This window comes from Raphanus sativus, chromosome 2 (genome assembly GCF_000801105.2).
Source record: "Raphanus sativus cultivar WK10039 chromosome 2, ASM80110v3, whole genome shotgun sequence".
In the NCBI taxonomy this organism is placed as follows: Eukaryota; Viridiplantae; Streptophyta; class Magnoliopsida; order Brassicales; family Brassicaceae; genus Raphanus; species Raphanus sativus.
This window is the reverse complement of record NC_079512.1, coordinates 15,403,728-15,423,599: the sequence shown is the minus strand read 5'-3', so window position 1 is coordinate 15,423,599 and position 19,872 is coordinate 15,403,728. Positions and strand designations below refer to the sequence as shown.

The window sequence follows — 19,872 nt, the reverse complement described above, 5'->3', positions numbered from 1 at the left end:
TTAAAAAATAAAAAATATTAATCTTATAAAATCAACATTTATTATTTATCAAAAATCAATCTCAACACCATAAATCCAGGTAAAGAAATAAATTCTGGAACACCGATAAAACCATAAAACTGTAAATCTGCAAATGAAATAACTAAACCGTCCAAAGCCATCAATCCGAGAGTAATTATTTATGCTCTTTGGTCTCATCTGAAAGAAAGAAAAAAAGAGATCTAAATAAAATAAAAATCACTCATTGAGGTATAGGATGTTAGATTCGCAAGCCACTAACTTAAGCAATAGAACTCACACTATGGAAATTTAGGTCTAACATGAACACACGCAATACCTAATGCATCACACAAACATAAAAAATGCGATGATAGAACACACCTAGCCCATACATCATGCATTTCCTCATAAGGATATAAATACTCTGAATCGCTAGTACAATATATCTTTGTACCCCTACAAACCATAATCTGCGTAGATATGCAAACATCTCTGCAATCCACCCACACACACAATTCGCGTCGCTAGATCAGACGTCTCTAGACCCCTGCACACCAAATATGCGCGCTAGCTCAGGAATCCCCGAACCCCCTGCACACCACATCTGCGTCGATATACATCTTTAAATCCCCCCCAAAAAATACTTTCAAAATCATTTAAAACTGATTAAAACCGAGTCTCATTTCCCGGGTTGGAGTCGAGACGAAACCTCGCTATAAACCTCGCTATAATATCAAAAGTCAAACTCAACACCATAAATCCAAGTAAAGAAATAAATCATGAAATATCGATATACCCATAAAACCAAAAGTTTGCAAAAGAAATAACTAAAACGACCAAAATACCATCCAATAGTAATCACTCATGCTCGCCAGGCTTGCCTTAAAAGGGAAGAAAACAGAGGTGAGTAACATGGGAGTCACTCAGTGTGGTATGGATACTAGATCTGCAAACCACTGACTTGAGTAAATAGAACTCCCACTATGAAAGTTCAGCTCTAACTTGAATACACACACAGCGGCTAATTCATCACACAAAACATAAACAATCCAACGATAGCACACATCTAGTCCATACACCCCGCATTTCCTCATAAAGATATAAAAAACTCTGCTTCGCTGGTACAGTTTGTCACTATGTCCCCGCACACCATAATCTACGTAGATATGCAAACATCTCTTCACCTCACCCACACTCACAATCTGATCGGTAGCCCAGACGTCTCTAGGCCCCGCGCACAAAATATGCGTCGCTAGCTCAGGCATCCCTGTATTCCTGCACACCAAATCTGCAATGCTAGCCCAGGCATCCCTGAATCCCCGCACACCACATCTGCGCTGATAGCTCAGACATCTATTAACCCCCCCCCCCCCCCCCCCCCGGCACACCACATCTGCAATTGATCTTGGACTAGCAAAGGTGGTGACATCGCGGCGGTGGCTCTTTGGTGATGGATAGTTCGCGGGGGAATGGATCGGTGGTGGTGATGGTGGCTCGGCTTGCTCGCGATCTCTCTTTGTCTTTGCTCACGTCCTCAACGCATGAGATGACATGGTAATGGATGCAGTGACTCATCTCTTAAGCTCTTGGATCTGGCGTACCACCAACAATGGTGGCTTTTGAAGATGCAAGATGTCTGCTCTGAAATAGTCTTTGACGTAGTTGCTGAATCAGACATCGTGTTGAGTGGTGAAGACCATGTGGAGTCGAGATGCTGAGCTGGAGTCATGTAGACTTGGAGAGCAACGGAGTATCTTGGAGATAAGGAAAGAGGAATAAACTTGGCGAGCAAGTTTATGACTTAAAGGAAGAGGAATAAGTGCTTTCCAAAACAAAAAAAAAAGTTGCACTTATTGTTATGGAAGATGTCCATATCTATGTTGCCTTGGAGACTAGGGTTTCGGGTCGTCTGTAGAAAAACAGAGACACAGAGGCTGATCTTATAGAGAGAGAGAAGCTCTTGGAATGTTCTTGGGTCGTGCTGAAGCAGTGGCTGAAGTACTTGACAGAGGAGAGACATAACCGGGTAGCTTAGGAATCTTTCAGTAGTGTGTGCTAGGGTGTTAACACTAGACGTGTAAAATCTGAATAAGCAAGTCTTGTAAAGATTGTTTAACGGAGATTCTAATAAAAGCTTTGGTGTTTGCTTGTGTATTTGTCTCTCTGGTTTACCTTCTTCATTACCTTATTGTGGTGTCATCTTTGCAATAACAATTGGTATCAGAGCGGGTCACCTAAGTTACTGGTGTGATCTTGGAGGTGAAGATGGACACGGTTTTTTCTGTGCAGAAGGCAATCATGTTGAATGCGGACCAATATGGTCATCAAAAGGCTCACATGAAGCAGTTGATTAGAGGAATCAATGAAGATGCTTAGACAGCGGTGGAGACTGGTTGGGAGGAGCATACCATAGTCACAACAGATGAGAAGAAGCCTAAGCCAAAGGAGGATTGGTCAGAGGCAGAGCGCAATGCATCAAAGTTTATTGCAAAGGCGTTGTCGGCGATTTTCAGAGCTGTTGAAGTAGAGCAGTTCCAGCTGATTCAGGGGAGTACTTCAGCTAAAGAGGCGTGAGAGATCCTGCTGAATTCGTTTGAAGGAGATGACAGTGTCAAGAGGACACGTCTGGATCATCTTAGGTTGCAGTTTGAGAATCTCAGGTGGTCTGATAATGATTCTATGGCGAGCTTTAGTGCCAAACTCAGTGCTATGGCACATGAAGCATGTGTACTTGGAAAGAAGTACAAGGAGAAGAAGCTAGTGAAGAAGTTGCTACGCTGTCTTCCAAAGAGGTTTGGAGCTCACAAGGCGATCCTGAATATGACTGCAAACACGGATGAGCTGAAGTTTGCAAGGTAGTGGGTATGCTGAAGGCGGAAGAGATGGAGATAGGCAGTATCCCGGTCTCTACATCAGGAGGTACGCCAGGGAGTATAACCCTTGTAGTTGACAAAGATGGTGATGGATCTGTAAATCTTGAAGATGCCATGGGTATATTGGCCATAAATTTTGGTAAGTTCATGAATTCCTCGAGTGGGAGTTGTTGGGGAAAAATATGCAAGAACCAGTTTCCTCCACCTGTCGGGCAGGGTCCTAATTTCCAGACCCTGCATAAAGGAATCCAGGTTCCGGCCCCTGCTATCGGACCGACCCCTGCTTCCAAACCGACCCTTGAGTAAAATGGAAGCCTTCTATCGAAGGGGAAACTTCTATTTTTCTGATTATGGAAGAGTTTGTCCTACTTCAGCCGACATCTACATCTATAAAAGGAGAGCCCAAACCTTAGAATAAGGGATCGACATTCATAGGCTAAGAAATTAGAGTTTAGGCGACTAGAACTAGGGTTTATACACCAGACATTGTAGTCCCTGCTCAAATCATCAATAAAACATCTCTTCTAGCCTCGATTCTTGACTCTTGATACAAATCTTCTAGTGTTGTGTAGTACTAAAACGACCTTACACAAAAAAATACCATAACAGTTTAGCGCTAGAAAGAGGGGAGTAATCCAAACTACGTGACGACGGCGTTAGAAGATGGTAGCGATCAATCCGGAGTCACCCCTAGGGAGCTCGAGCTACTCAGCGGACTCGACACCCTCCAAAGTCAAGTCACCGACCTCTACAAGGCTCGGGAAACAGCAATATATGGTCCGGAACTTCTCCAAGAAGTTCAAATCCTAAAAGACCAGCTTAACGAGCACTCCAAACAAATACAGCAGAGTTCCGAAAAAGTAGGAGCTGTCGAGGCCGAAAACCTCGTTCTCCAACAAGAGAACCACGCCCTTGGCGAAACCAGCCATAAGCGAAAAAGGTTCCGAACCAGAGTCTGGCCCATGGAATCCCTCAGCACACCTCGAGATGAAGGAGGAGCGAGTCGACGATCCGCCCCCACTGGGGAGCCACCTGAACAACACCCCAATGGTTACCCTTTCGTTGCAGGAAACTATGACTATGGCTTGACTTGTGTCTTTATTATGTTCAGTGCTCATCTCTCACTGAAATTTGTCATCTGGTGATAGAATAAATGTGGTAGCGTGTGCCAAGCACTTTGTTTGGAGACGGTGGTACGGACAAAGGCATAAACGAAGGGAACACCATTCTTTCATATGAAAGCTTGGAGAGAAATTTATTGCTCAAGGAGTCTCTACCGTTATGGCCTTTTACTCAAGTTGGAACGGAGACAAACTTCATTCCCACTATTTCTTCTTAACAGAAGTTCTCAACAAAAACTAGGGTTCAAGGTTACTTGAGTCTGAAGACAATCTAAAATAAGCTAGAGGTGTATTCATTGAGTTCGTTTGATATCATTTTTTCTCCTTTGGCTTGTCAGCGATACGTAGTTTTAGATTGGGAAGGTTTGGACCGGCTTAGCCCACCAGTTTTAGGCTACCGCAACTGCATCACAGTCGCTATTAATGTTGGAATCGATATGGTAGTGAATTCTTTTTCTTTATCTTGGATGATTGAAAACAAAAAGTTTATTGAATCAATGTTATTGCAGGTGGTGGTACCTTTCAAGTACGAGGTGTTCATACATGACCTTATAAATTTGGTGGAGTCAGGGGAAGTACCCATAGGCCATAGCTCGCATTGATGATGCAGTTGAAAGAATACTCAGGGTGAAATTTGTAGCTGGTCTCTTCGAATTTCCTCTCACAGATTGCTATTTGTTGCCTACTGTTGGTTGCAAGGTGACCTTTCTTGTACCAGATGCCATTACACCGAAGTGCTACGATGATTGAGAACTCATCACAAAGTGATTTTTACTGTGTTTTCATGAGAATAGGAACATAGAGAATTGGTGCGTGAAGCTGTTAGAAAGTCATTAGTTCTGCTGAAGAATGGGAATCATGGACGATTTCTACCATTAGACTGCAATGCTGAGAGAATACTCGTGGTTGGAAAGCACGCTGATGATCTTGGATTCCAGTGCGGAGGATGGACAAAGACAATGTATGGCCAAAGCGGAAGGATCACAATCGGTAACTAAAACTTAGTACAATATGGTTTGGAAAGTGACTTCTATATGGTCTTGTCCAATATGTTACATGGTCTTGTCAAAAATGAAAAATCTGATGTATATTATTGTTTGCAAATATAGGCAACACTTCTAGATGCCATAAATTCAGTGGTTGGAGACAAAACCGAAGTGATCTATGAGAAAACAACACGAACAGGTGTGTACATGACTTAGGAAAGAGAGGGCAACGGCTAGAAATATATCGAGAAGAAATAACATGCTAGTCAATACATAGTTATTTGGACGATTGTGTTATGCATATAATTGATTTGTAGCCCTTCTTGAATACTTGTTCTTCTCTACTAGTGCAATGTAGACGTTTTTTTTTTTTCAAAACAAAATGTCTTAGACTGTACATACTACCATTCTACCAAATCTGTCGTACAACTGATGATTATGATACCTCACTCACTTAAGATAAAACAATCTCACTTTTTTTGGTATAAATCTGTTCTTTTTTAACCTTTTGTGTAAAAACTAGAACAGCAATATAATAGCAGCAAAACTGGAAATCAAATCAATCCTAGAAAACATAACATAGTTGCAAGAACAAGTCTAGAAAAAATTGTGGTGAGGATAAACTCAAAGGGAGGCTTGTCAAAACTATTTCTTGGGGTTTTAAATTTTATTTGGTATACTATTACAGGTAAATTTAAAAATCCATTCCAACGAAAACAAGTTGTTTAGAACCCCAGATTTTTTTCTTGTGTTTGCAAGTTAAAAGTGCTTTAAGTCATTAAGTGACAAGCTCAACTTAAGAAAAACAAATGGTAGTTCAACCAATCGATATCTGAGTAGGCATGTGTCGTGCTGTAACGATAAGGTTTTAGCTAGCGTGTTTATGAACCTAATGTTTTAATTAAGCTGACTAGTGACTAGGTAGGTCAATGTTTTTATTTAATTCGAGAATAGTTCAAGGCTGACGAAAGATATAAAAAAACGAGAAATACTTGGGTTCACCCCTAAAGTGAACCTTTAGGTTTACCCAACCAATAGGATTTCGTTATTTCATATTCAGTATCTTTTAAAAAAGAAAATAAAATATTGTCAAGTTTTATTATATTTTTAAAATAAAAAATAAATAGAAAATAATAGTAGTCGCAAAAAAAAATTTATTTTAAAATATCGTTAGCAAAACACTAAACCCTAAACTCTAAATCATAAACCTTAAATCCATGGTAAACCTTTGGATAAATCCTAAATCTTTGGATTTTATAAAAAAATATATATATATTTTTAAGACAATCAGCAAAAAACTAAACCCTAAACCCTAAATACTAAACCCTAAACCCATGGGTAAAACATAAACCCTTGGATAAATCCTAAACCGTAGAATTTAGAATTTATCCAAACATTTTGGATTTACCAAGGGTTTAGAGTTTATCCAAGGGTTTAGGGTTTACCTAGAGATTTAGGGTTTAGGATTTAGGGTTTAGGGTTTAGTGTTTGGCTGACGGGATTAAAAATATATTTTTTTAAAACGTATTTTTGTTTGCAATTAATATTAATTTTTATTTTTTAGTTTAAAAATATTAATATAATTTGACAATATCTTATTTCCTTTTTTAAAAGATACTAAATATGAAATAACGAAATTCTATTGGTTGAGTGAAGGTTCACTCTAGGGGTGAACCCAAAAATTTCTCTAAAAAAACAGTCGAAACCACGATCATCGCATAGGTATGGCGACATAGTGATAAGGTTCTTGCGTGTGTTATTAACATAACTAGGTGCTAACCCGCGCCTTGCGCGGGATAAGATGATTAATTACGTTATCTTCTAAGATATAAGAAAGTATAAACCCCTATGGTGAACTTAAAGGTTCATCAACCAATCATATTGTTTCATTTTGTATGTATATTTAGCATTTACTTTTAAAAATATAAAAAGTAAACAAAAAATAGTTCGAAAAAAAGAAAATTAATATTATTAATCCCGTCTTCACTAAACCTTAAATCACAAACTAAATTCTAAACTCTAAACACTAAACACTAAACCCTAAACTCTTAGGTAAACCATAAACCCTTGGATAAACCCTAAACTCTTAGATAAATCTTAACCCCAAGTCCTAACCACTAAACCATAAACATAAAATCCTAAATTTTTAGATTTACCTAAGGGTTTATGATTTATCCAAAGGTTTATTATTTAGTGTTTAGTTTTTAGGACATGAGTTTAAGATTTATTCTAGAGTTTAGGTTTTATCTAAGAGTTTAGGGTTTACTCAAGGGTTTAAGGGTTACCTAAGAGTTTAGGGTTTAGTGTTTAGGATTTAGGATTTAGTTTACGATTTAGGATTTAGTGTAGACGGTGTTAATAATATTAATTTTTTTCTTTTCAAACTAATACTGTTTTTTGTTTGTTTTTTATATTTTTAAAAGTAAATGCTAAATATCTTGTTTTCTTTTTAAGAAAAATCTGCATACAAAATAAAAAATATGATTGGTTAGTGAACCTTTAGATGAACCTAAGAATAACTCAAATATGTATAGTCTGGATATTTGATTATAGGTTGATGTTATTTTTTTGTTGTTTAATCTCGGTTGTACTGTTTTTGGTGTTTAATACATAAGTAGATCTGTTTAGTCTAGATATATCTGAAAATAGATCAATCTATATAACCAACTACGATTTTTTGGTTTGTACAAACTACTTTAAATGACAATTTGAGATTATCCAATATTATTTGTGCTGTTTAAACTTTCGTATATGTTATACATGATATAAAATTTGTATATTTATAATCATTGATATTTTTATTGTTGAAAATGAATATTATTTTTATTTCAAAAGAACTTTTTGTTGAGTTTAATAATTTATATTTTATAATTTGTAGTTCTATATAATTAATATTTAGTAGTTATTTTTATTACCTTTATTTTTTTCCTTGATCTAATAGAGTTAAAATAATAAAATAATTATATTTAAATGGATCATGATATTTGAATCTTTTATCTATATGTTATAGCATTGTTATTCTTTTAATAAATTGATATTAATATAATACACAAAATAATTTAACAAAATGGGTCTTGTTTATAACAAAAAAGGGTCTTGTTCAACGGATATTCACTGTCCATATTGTTTATATCTTGTGACAGTATTTATATTAATGTTTGACACTTCTCCAAGTTTATAAGATTTTGTATGCAAACAATCTATATTTCATCGATTTATATTAATTATATGACAGATCTTAAATCAATTACCAATCTACAGTATTAATTGATTTACTATGCAATTAATATATTTTTCAGCATTTTTAAACTATGTATACCAAATATAAATATTTCCTGATTGTTTAACAAAATAGTAAAGCGGTGTCTACCATAGAAAAAGACTCTAACTTTGCAGAACTGTCAACATATATGTATGGAAAAAGGTCTTGTAAGACCGTGAATTAAAAAATTGAGATAGATTTCAGATAGAGAACTAATAGTGTAATGATGCTCTATAGACGGGAGATGCAAGAGAAGACCCTCAAAGATTGTATAATTCTTATTTTGACTTTCAAAAATTCAATTATTGAAATATACATGGAATATGAATAATAGAAAACTGTTAAGAGGAAGAGGTAGAGAAGCAAAGAATGGTACGTCTAGCTACTTGTGACGTAATTTAGAATATTGTATAGAGTTTCGAACGCTTTAAATATCTATATAGTGGGGGTATTTGTTAGTAAAGAACTTCAAAGGAATCAAATGTATATATACAATGGTGACAAAATAGAGGGTTTCATTATAATAAAAATTTTCAAAACACAATAGATAAAAAAACAAAAGAGAAAATGAAAATGATAAAACACTAAAACCAAAACTCAAACATATAAGAAGAACACCTGGAAAGAAAAAAACGCCTCTAAAAAAACGCCTCTAAAAACATATCTTCCAAAGATCTCTCATTTAACCACTTTTATCAGTCTTTTCCTTCTTCACTCGAGTAGTACACATACTCCTTGTAACAGAACTCTGATCAAATGCTTCCTCCACATTTACAGTAGGTGTTCCTTTGCGTATTGATGGAGTGAGACCAGTTCGTTCTTCTTACTGAGATGACTCTAAAATACCATAAGGGAACCCTATGTAGATAACCAAATAAGTTTGATAATTATTATAAAGATAACCTGTACACATGCGGGGGATAGTAATTTAAACAAAATGAAAAACAAACCTCGGGTGCATCGGAGAGAATAGAGTTGTCTTCTGTATGAGTTAGACATGGTATCTGGAACAATTAAAAGTAGACACATTAAGCAAAACATAGTAAATGGTTATAACCAAAATAAACACGAACTTACTAAACAAAAGTTAATCAACATACCTTTGGGCTGAGCTTTGTATCGAACTCACTAATTATATCAAGGCTGGTGATAATCTTAGTGACTTTGTAAGTGTCATGCTTATAGAGAAAGTTTTCTCTTTCAATACCAACCTTGAACTAATAAGTATTTCCAACCAAATTCATAAGAGGAAGAGGTATAGCATCGGCCATCCGGTTCCTCAATCTACACAACGATCTATAATCAAATGGCCTATAACAAAAAAAAATTCTTATGAAAGAAAACTCCTATAGACTACAATACCTCATCAGCATTGGGTCCAGTCAATTCATTGCAAGGCTGATGAAGTCTAAATATACGACACAACAAAAGACATCTAAATATAATAAAATGTTTCGTAGAATGCAGAACACAAATTCATGTAGCAACTTAAAACAAAATGAAGTCTCATCAAGACTCTAAACCTAAGTTTCAAAGGAGGAAATTTTTTCAATTTTTTTTTTCAAGGTTAGAAGTTTATGAACAGTAGAGAGTAGTGAAAAAAAAAACTATATGCCGTATACCACCTTATATACCATATAATTAGGACATATACAATTTATGAGGAAGACATGTGAGTTATTATTGAAATCGTTAAGAGCAAGCAAATAATATAACCTAGACAATATATTATTTGATTTTTGAGGAAAAAGGAAATAAAAGATACTACCCGCTATAATATATGCTATAACTTCGATGATCAATTTATAGTTATATTCTCTTATAAATATTTAGATGAATGATTAGATATGTTTTCTATAAGCATGAAAAAATATATGAACTTTAATTTCTAAACAGCTAAAAGGGATTTCATTGACCCATATAAGGTATACAATGATACATGGAAACAAATGTTAGAAGCTTCTCCAAGTAATCTTATTAACAACAAAAATATTTTAGATGTTGTATTATTTATATTTTTGAGGTTAGATTTGTTATACTCTGGTTAATTTATCATTTATTTTGTTTTGTTTTTTTCATAAAGTAATTATAGTGTTTTGATTTATATAGTTGCAATATTATTGCTAATAAGAAAGGAAATACGAAAGTAAATGCAAAATTAGATTATGTTAAATAGATATCTTATAAGTTCGAAGCTTAGATATTTAACTTTTTTTAAACAGATTTGAGACTTGGTAAGCAAGAAAAATATTTAGTGGGTAAATATGGTAAGAAAGAAAAATATTTATCATTTTTTTACTGATTAAATTAAATTAAAAAAACTTTACATGTACAACGTCCTCTTAAACGGGAAACAAACAAATGTGTTTTAAAGAATCTGCTCGATAATATTATCATGCAATGTAATCTAAGCCAACGAAGTAGTTAAACAAATGTGTTTTCTTGCACTGTACGTCTATATTTAACTCGTTTCTGATTTATCTGGATAATGACTTCTTCAATTATAGTGTTTTTTCAACTTTTCTTTGCATATTGAGTACTGTATATCGCTGTTTCCAGATCATAGCTGGAGTCACCCGACATAACGAAACATGACGTTCCAAATTATAAGTGTGACGTTTTTTTCCTTTATTAACCATCAAAATGAGAAAGATGATCGAATACCTTGGACTAATGAGACTTCAACACTTCGTACTGTTGCCTTTATAGTGTTGAACCTATAGGAAGATGCCACCAGGTCAAGAAATGAATAGTCCAAGTAGTTTAAGAGTTTTTAGATAAAATCTCTCTCGAGATATATTGTTTCCGAGATAATCTTTTACCTCTTAAGCAACAGTGGTGGTTTGAGTGTCCCTTAAACTCAACTTGGCTGCGAACTTCTGGATCACGCGAATGTTTCTGATTATTAAGGTAAACAAAACACACAAGAGTCCACATATATATACAGCTATAGATAGACAAAATGTAACAACGATACAGAAATTAAAAAGAATATCTTTTCTTCATGTAAAGGATGGTTGAGTATCAGGAGCTTATTGCTGTTTACTACAGAACGGACAAGCAAGTCTTTTGCTTCCTCATGTTTCTTCTTCAGAATGTTGCAAATCCGCACAATAGAACAAAGGGCAATGATCAAAACAGTTTATAAATGTGGGTACTATGAGCGAGAAGAAGAAACTTACACTCTCGAGTTCTTTTGTATATGCTTCAGCTTTCTCAATGTTATCAGAATTCTCCGTGACCGGAATTTCCAGATTTGCCATGTTTATGATGTGGTGATTTGACGTACTCCGTGGACTTTTTTCGACAAGCTCCTTGGTTGTCTTATTATCTATTCTACTCTCTTGGCTTGAGAACTCGAAAATCAATTGTGTGACAAAGTGTTAAAGTAAATTAAACACAGAAAGGTTGTCCTGATAATACGAATCAAAGGTCTTTTGATGAATCTAACCTTTCCTTGCGCAATTCTATGTGTGAGATCCTCAACGTTCCTTTGCATTTCCCAGTCGTATCATATATCAAGAAGTAAGAACTAAGAAACAAATTTATAAATATGGTTTAGAAACCAAATGTACAAACCTGTTTTCTCTTGGAGACATGGAAAAGCGTTTAAGTTGTGGCTTCAGTGATCTATCTGCATCCTGTGTGGAAAAACACAAAGACTTCTATTCAATCCCGTATATGTTCATGAAGAACATTGCAAAATGTGAGTTCAAGTATAAACCTCATTAAGAGCTTTCCTCGTCTACGCTAAGTGCTGCCTCATCGATTTTGGGTCAAGAACCCGCGACAGAACACGGCAAGACTCGAAGGGAGAGAACGATGACTCGGGTCCATCCATCGTCGACAGGAAATGCTTTTAAGTGTTTCTGGTTCGTGGTGGTGAGTTTGGTACGATCTTAATCCACTTGGTGAGATGGAGATTCAAAATATATGTTGTAATTGTGGTTATTTCTTGTCCTTTAAAATCAAAGCTATGCAAAAAAAATGTAAACATGAACAGTTCGAGAATGAAAAAAAAATGGTTACGTTTCTTGTCATTGAAGCAAATAAGGAAAGAAAACAAAAAATTAAATGATCCGTTTTTCTTAAAATCGCTCACAGAGTGACACGTGGAATGGAGTTTTTTCATGCATTCTCACCAAAATCGTTTAAGGAAAGCCTTAAAAATGCTTCTCATTTAATATATAGGGGATGTTTAAATTAAGTTGACTAGTGTGTTTAAGTTAATTTAATTTTTAACGTGCCATTATACGATTGGTTCATAGTTGTATCAGAATAGTTCAATCTGTAGTGATAAACGAAATGATAATATCAACTGAAGCCAAAACAATATAATAGCTACCCATTATGTAAATTATTCTTGGATATAAAAGGAAGACAAATACTTAGAAGTAGTTAACTTGTGACAGAAGGAGAAAAGAAAGAAAGAGTATGGAAAGAAAAGAATGCGTTTACAGAAACCCAGACGCGCCAGTGGAGGCGCGTGTTCAAGACCTTCTCTCTCGAATGACATTGGCGGAGAAGATCGGTCAGATGACTCAGATCGAACGAGTCGTAACTACTCATACCGTCATCACAAATTCCTTCATCGGTATACACACCATTTTGTTTAACTTTGGTCAACGAACAAACTTTGTATCATTTCAAAAATTTTGAAAATGCTAAAGTTCTTACAATGGATTTGGAGTTACAGGTAGTGTACTGAACGGCGGAGGAAGTTGGCCGTTCGAGGACGCTAGGCCATCGGACTGGGCTGATATGATCGACGGTTACCAAAACGCAGCGTTGGCATCACGTTTGGGAATACCGATAATATACGGCATTGATGCCGTCCACGGCAACAACAACGTTTACGGAGCCACCATCTTCCCCCACAACATTGGCCTAGGAGCCACCAGGTCTGATCCCGATTCTCATTCTCTTTCATTTGGCAAGAACAGTGAGGGACTTGGTTACAGTAATAGTGCTGGTCCAATTAGATTGGAACTAAACCTTAGTACTAGTATTTGAAGAAAATGGTTTCTGAATGTGTAACACTGGTTAGTCGTTTGTGTTATAGAGATGCAGATTTGATCAGAAGAATTGGGGATGCAACAGCACTAGAAGTAAGAGCCATGGGTGCTCACTGGGCGTTTGCTCCTTGCGTAGCTGTAAGTTACTTGTATACATGTTAAGATATTGAATGAAATAATCAGTAGAGTTTACTCTATGGTTTGTCGGCCAAGTAAAGCCCTTATGATAATCATTTTGGGTGTTTGATTTACCTTTGGTTAAACCAAGACCTCTTCGCCTCTTTTCTTGTAATAGCTTTAGTTGTCTGATAGGCTTTGAGAGATCCAAGATGGGGGAGATCCTATGAGTGTTACAGTGAAGATGCTGACACTATATGTGAGCTGACAACGCTTGTCTCGGGCCTTCAAGGCGAGCCACCTAAAGAACACCCTAATGGTTACCCTTTTCTTGCGGGAAAGTATGTACATGGCTTGATATGGGTCTTTAATAACTTTGACGTCATTACTCATGTATTTATTCATATGTGATAGAAACAATGTGGTTGCTTGTGCAAAACACTTCGTTGGAGATGGTGGTACCCAACATGGCACAAACGAAGGGAACACTATTGTGTCATTCGAAGAATTGGAGAGAGTACATCTACCTCCATATCTAAACTGTCTTGCTCAGGGTGTCTCAACTGTTATGGCATCTTACTCCAGCTGGAATGGAAGTAAACTCCACTCTGACTATTTCCTCTTGACAGAGCTTCTCAAACAGAAACTAGGTTTCAAGGTCAGCCAAAAGTTTGATTGATTATGGAATATCTTGACAAACCAGAGTTGTATGAACTGAGCTGGTCACCTTTGCTTTGATTGCCAGGGATTTATCATTTCAGACTGGGAAGCTTTGGACCGGCTTAGCGAGCCATTTGGTTCAAACTACCGCCACTGCGTCAAAATCTCAATTAATGCAGGAATAGACATGGTAGCTTCTGAAACCTCTGGTTATTGATTTTCATTGTTTCAGAGGAAGAAATGAAAAAAGGTTAATAATCTATGTTACTGAAGGTGATGGTGCCTTTCAAGTACGAACGTTTCATACAAGACCTAACAGACCTGGTGGAGTCAGGGGAAGTGTTGATGGCTCGGATTGATGATGCTGTTGAAAGAATACTCAGAGTGAAGTTTGTAGCTGGTCTTTTCGAACATCCTCTCACAGACCGATCTTTACTGGGTACTATTGGCTGCAAGGTGAAATTTCTTGTAAATAGTGTCATTTGATTGGAGAGCATGATTGACTCTGTATATCATGATTTTAGGAACATAGAGAATTGGGCCGTGAAGCCGTTAGAAAGTCTTTAGTTCTGCTGAAGAACGGCAAACATGTTGATAAACCGTTTCTACCACTAGATCGCAATGCCAAACGAATTTTAGTCACAGGAACACATGCAGACGATCTTGGTTACCAGTGCGGGGGATGGACAAAGGCATGGTTTGGTCTAAGCGGAAGGATAACAATTGGTAACTAAAGCTACAGCTAGTAAATGTTTTGTTGTTAGAAATTTAATATGAATGGATCTGTTTTGGTCTGAAAATGTAGGCACAACGCTTTTGGATGCCATCAAAGCAATAGTTGGAGACCAAACAGAAGTAATATATGAGAAAAATCCTTCGGAGGAATCCTTAGCCTCGTGTGAAGGCTTCTCTTATGCAATTGTTGCTGTTGGGGAATCGCCGTATGCAGAGACTTCGGGGGATAACTCAGAACTCACAATACCTTTTAACGGGAGTGATATTGTAACCACAGTTGCAGAGAGAGTCCCAACTCTAATGGTCTTGTTCTCAGGACGGCCTGTGGTTCTTGAGCCGACGGTTCTTGAAAAGACACAGGCTGTAGTCTCTGCTTGGCTTCCTGGAAGCGAAGGGCAAGGAATGGCTGATGTCATATTTGGAGATTATGACTTTGAGGGAAAGTTACCAGTAAGCTGGTTCAAACGCGTTGAACAGTTGCCCCTAAACGCTGATTCTGATTTGTATGACCCGTTGTTCCCTCTTGGTTTCGGTCTTTCCAACGGGAATTCAACCCATGTTTAAATTCACTGGCCTGGCTAAACATTGATCAATTATTGAACAATAAATGATGGAGTTTGAGTGTGTTTGTAATATCAAAATCAAGTGATATGAGCATGTGTGTATTAATATGTATGTTCCCATGTATATTTTGAGAATCTAAGCACGTTTTTTTGTTATGTCATTATCTCAGTTTCTTGTTGACAATCCATCAAAGTAGCAGTTAGACACAAAACCAAAGTGATTTACGAGAAAATTCTTCAAAAATGTCATTATCTTAGTTTCTTGTTGACAATCCATCAAAGCAGCAGTTAGAAACAAGAAACAAGAAAACACCGAAACTGAGAACTTTACCAGGCAACTAGCGAAAAGAAGAAAAAAAACCAAGAACTACTTTTGATCAAAAAAAAAAAAACCAAGAACTACCATTATTTTGAAAACATTAAGGTTTTGAATGGTGTGACCAATAAACAAAGAACATTTAATTCCTTATCAATTCTAAAAAAAAATCATCATTCACGAGGAATATATTTTCCCTCTCAATCTTTTTTTTATTGACAAGAAATGGGTTTTCTCTCTTTCTCATCTTTTTTGTAGAGAAATAAAAAACAAAATCACTCCTCGAAAAATTTGAGAAGGAATAAATATTCATTTTCATTCCTTCTATTTTTATATTCGTTTCTTTTGTTCCTAGAAATTGTTACCAGTCGGAGCCTTAATTTAAATTCACTATTAAACACATGAACTTTACTATGGTGAATCATAGGTTTGTAATTGTATTTATGATTGTCTTACTAATTGTATTCACACGGGTTTTAACTATTTTTTAATTTTCTTATAATTTTAATGACATTTTTAGATATATAGATTATTTGGATATTTTTTATTATTGCGAACCTATTCGGATTCGGAAAGATCCGACTCGAACACTGTCCATAAATTTATAATATCCAAATGAAATTTACTTTTAAAACAAAAAAATAAATATAAAAAACGATTTGCACTCTAATGTATATTTGGATGTTCATATCTAATTGATTTTGGTGAACCGGTAAATTTTTTTTTAACTGGTTTGAATTTTTGTCACAGATAAATAAATTTCATTCAAATCTATGAAATAATTATTGCTAACACGTAAAATAAATGATGTGAATTATTATAGTAAATACAATTAATGAAGTAATTAGAAAGTGAAAAGGAAGATATAATAAAAAATTTTAAGATAGATAAATTATATTTAATATTTTGTAATAAATGCTGTCAAACTAATTAAAATATAATAAATGAAGTAGTTCGAATTAATTAAAAATGAAAGAAAATATATAAGAACTCACTTAAAATAGCCAAGTAATATTTTATACTTTTGTTTTAATATAATAGATTATCTTGTCAAAAAGCCTTCTTTTAGTATAGTTGTAATGAATTAAAATATTAATAACTAAAAATGTGAAGTAATAAATATATATATATATATATATATATATCTTCACGTTATGTTATTAATATAGTAAGCGATATTGATTGCAGTACTAGTTTCTCTGGTAAAGATATGCGTCTTACGTGGAATAAAAATATTATTAATTTACTAAAATATATAATAATTTATGAAATCAATAATATTTTACATAATATTATTCTATAATATAAAATGAAATGATATATCAGAAATAAAAACTAAATTATCAGAATAGTGCGTTAGTATAAATTACCTTAGTTATATGTAATAGATCCAGTAAGTTCAGAATAATATAAGAGTTGAAACTTAGGAAACCTTTCTTCGCCGTAGCATAGATCTTATATCCCAATAAAAATAAGAATGTGTAAATGAATAAAAATTCATTCAGATAGTTATAAGATAATATTCATATATACAAATGGGCATGCTTACTTTGGAATCAACCAAGACCATCTTATAGTCTTTCCATATCACCAAAATATTGTTTTCATAGTTGAATAATTTTCACTTTAACTTTCCACGTGGATATCTAAGGTTTTAAATCAAAAACACAATTAAAAGGTGGGTGGTTATTGTTGGAGGCGGATTTCACCTCGCTCTGTATCCGATCCGGTGTTCTTCAGACCTACATGAAGACACTAAGCCTATAAAGGTCCAAAGTCCATCTCGAGCTTGAGAGATGCCGAGCTGGCATGTTCAAACCACAATGTAATGAAGGTCAAAACACTAAATATGGCCATAAAGCACATGATCCTTGCTGGAGATCTTGTCGCCGTTATGATTGGTTCTTGAATGCCTATAAAAGCAAGACCAAGGACAAGAAGAACGGACCGATATTTATTGGAGCAATACTTTACTTTCAATATTAATAGGGTTGCCTGCCTATTCCCCCCTGTAAATCTACTGACCCTATTTATTTCCCCCCCCCCCCCCAAACTTCCCAGCTCTTGACAAATCCACCGAAACTTGAATTTCCCTTCATATCTCCCCCTAATCTTTTTTAATCCCCTCTCTAATCAATTTCCAAATCAAAATTAAAGGAACCAAAAACGCGTTTGTAATCAGTGATTGCCCAACTAAAAAAGAGATCTGACATAGAAAGCCCAGATCCGAACGGATTTAAATTTTTTAAATGAATTAGGGATAAAATTAAAATTAGGGTTTCTGTGTTCTTCACTCACGACACATACATACAAAATAAAAACAGAGAGATACAACGACGACTAAAACAGAGAGATACAACAACGACTAAAAACAGATCTGCGACAGAGTGTGAGATAGGAAAAGTGGATGCAAAACATGATAAACTTGTGAATCATGTTCATGATCTGCGACAGAGTGTGATGAAGAGCTTTGAGTTTCGAGAAACAAGGTTTGAGAAGATGGAAGAAGAAGCTATGAGACCTAAGATGAATGAAGAGATGACTGAAATAATATAATGTTTGTTTACGAGAATACAGTGTTTGTTTACGAGAAAAATCCATCCTCGGTGTCATGGGCATCATCACAACGATTACCTTCTTGCAAGGAAGCTAAGAACACTAAATGACGTTGCTGGCTTGTTTTGGAAAATGTTTTATATTCAACTTATAAGTTAGCTGCATCATTAGACACGAGTATTAGAAGACAAAAACACAGAATTTTAGAAACAGGTTTTTACCAAAATAAAAGACACCAAATACAGACCTCACTTAGAGTTTTAAAGAACAACAAAAGCCACAGAAGTACAACCACTTAGTGTTTTAAACGACAACAAAAGCAACATCAATTTTTAACTAGTCTTTGAGCTTGAGAAGATTGAGTAAGTTGTTCCTAGATTTCATGTCTTCATCATACTCTGTCTCATAATCTCCTTCTAAATCTTTCTTCTCTGTTTCAACCATGTCAGCACTTTCGCATTTCACCTCTTTCATCTTTAAAAAAAAATTGAAGTTCAAATCCTTACATAAGCAAATACGAAATTTAAGTCAAACAAGCTTACAAATTCTCCATACCTAACAACAACAGCTCCTTTAACATTCTTCATATTGTCAAACATCTCTGCAACTCTTCTCGGATCATCTCTTCTCGTCTCAGTTTCGTCTGTGGTACCATCCCTCACTGTCTCTCTCTCATATGCACTCTGTTCTCTCCTTTCTCTTGTTTCACTCTCTTTCCTTTTCTCTGTTATTCTCGTCGTTATTGTTTCTGTGTTGGGACTCTCTTTTTGTCGTGAAGAAGATGAAGAAACCTTAATTTTAATTTTATCCCCAATTCAATTTTTTAAAAACTTTAAGTAAGGTCGGATCTGGGTTTTCTACGTTGGGTTGGTTTTTTTAAATTGGGCAATCGCTGTTTACAAAACGCGTTTTTGGTTTCAGTAATTTTGATTTTGAAATTGATTAAAGAGGGGGGTTAGAAAAGATTAGGGGGAAATATGAAGAGAAATTTAAGTTTGGGTGGATTTGTCAAGAGCTGAAAAGTTTGGGGGGAATAGATAGGGCCAGTAGGTCTATAGGGGGGAATATGCAGGCAACCCATATTAATACACTTCTTTGGTCTTAGATACCTCCTGCATTTTTACTCGTTTTCCTACTCATATTTCAATGAAATACATTTTTTCATACGAAATCATCAATATACAATTATTGTTGGAGGTGGATTTCACCCGCTTTATATATGACCTGGTGTCCTTCAGACCTACATGAAGACAATAAGCCCACAAAAGGTCCAAAGTCCATCTCGAGCTCGAGAGATGCCGAGCTGGCATGTTCAAACCACAATGTAATGAAGGTCAAAACATTAAAGGCCATAAAGCACATGATCCTTGCTGGAGATCTTGTCGCTGTTATGGTTGGATCTTGAATGCCTATAAAAGCAAGACCAACGATAAGAAGAAGGGGGACCGAGATTTTATTAGAGCAATACTTTACATTCAATATCAATACACTTCTTTGGTCTTAGATACCTCCTGCATTTTTACTCCTTTTCCTACTCGTATTTTCATTAAAATACACTTTTTTCATACGAAATCATCAAGATACAGTTTTTTACCCATTTTTATACACGTAATCAAAACCTAATTTCTGAAGTGGATTTTGAAATCTATCATAAGCTCCTACATTTGT

The 19,872-nt window shown here is 35.4% G+C and overlaps 1 protein-coding gene, 1 long non-coding RNA gene and 1 pseudogene across 2 annotated transcripts; 2 read left to right on the top strand and 1 right to left on the bottom strand.

Moving 5' to 3' along the window:
- Positions 1-2,882: 2,882 nt before the first annotated feature.
- On the top strand, positions 2,883-4,992 carry LOC108835210 (uncharacterized; annotated as a pseudogene).
- Positions 4,993-11,430: 6,438 nt separating this feature from the next.
- On the bottom strand, positions 11,431-11,936 carry LOC108835229 (uncharacterized). Its single transcript, XR_008942638.1, has 3 exons — positions 11,822-11,936; positions 11,694-11,733; positions 11,431-11,598 (listed from the first exon to the last, which is right to left on the bottom strand). It is a non-coding gene; the product is annotated as an uncharacterized LOC108835229 (long non-coding RNA).
- A 714-nt stretch (positions 11,937-12,650) lies between these two features.
- LOC108840302 (uncharacterized) lies at positions 12,651-15,478 on the top strand. Its single transcript, XM_018613135.2, has 9 exons — positions 12,651-12,836; positions 12,939-13,143; positions 13,305-13,395; positions 13,570-13,715; positions 13,789-14,032; positions 14,120-14,224; positions 14,308-14,490; positions 14,559-14,760; positions 14,840-15,478. The coding sequence occupies exons 1-9, from the start codon at positions 12,677-12,679 to the stop codon at positions 15,331-15,333; spliced, it is 1,830 nt and encodes a 609-aa protein (XP_018468637.2). The 5' UTR covers positions 12,651-12,676; the 3' UTR covers positions 15,334-15,478.
- Positions 15,479-19,872: the final 4,394 nt, after the last annotated feature.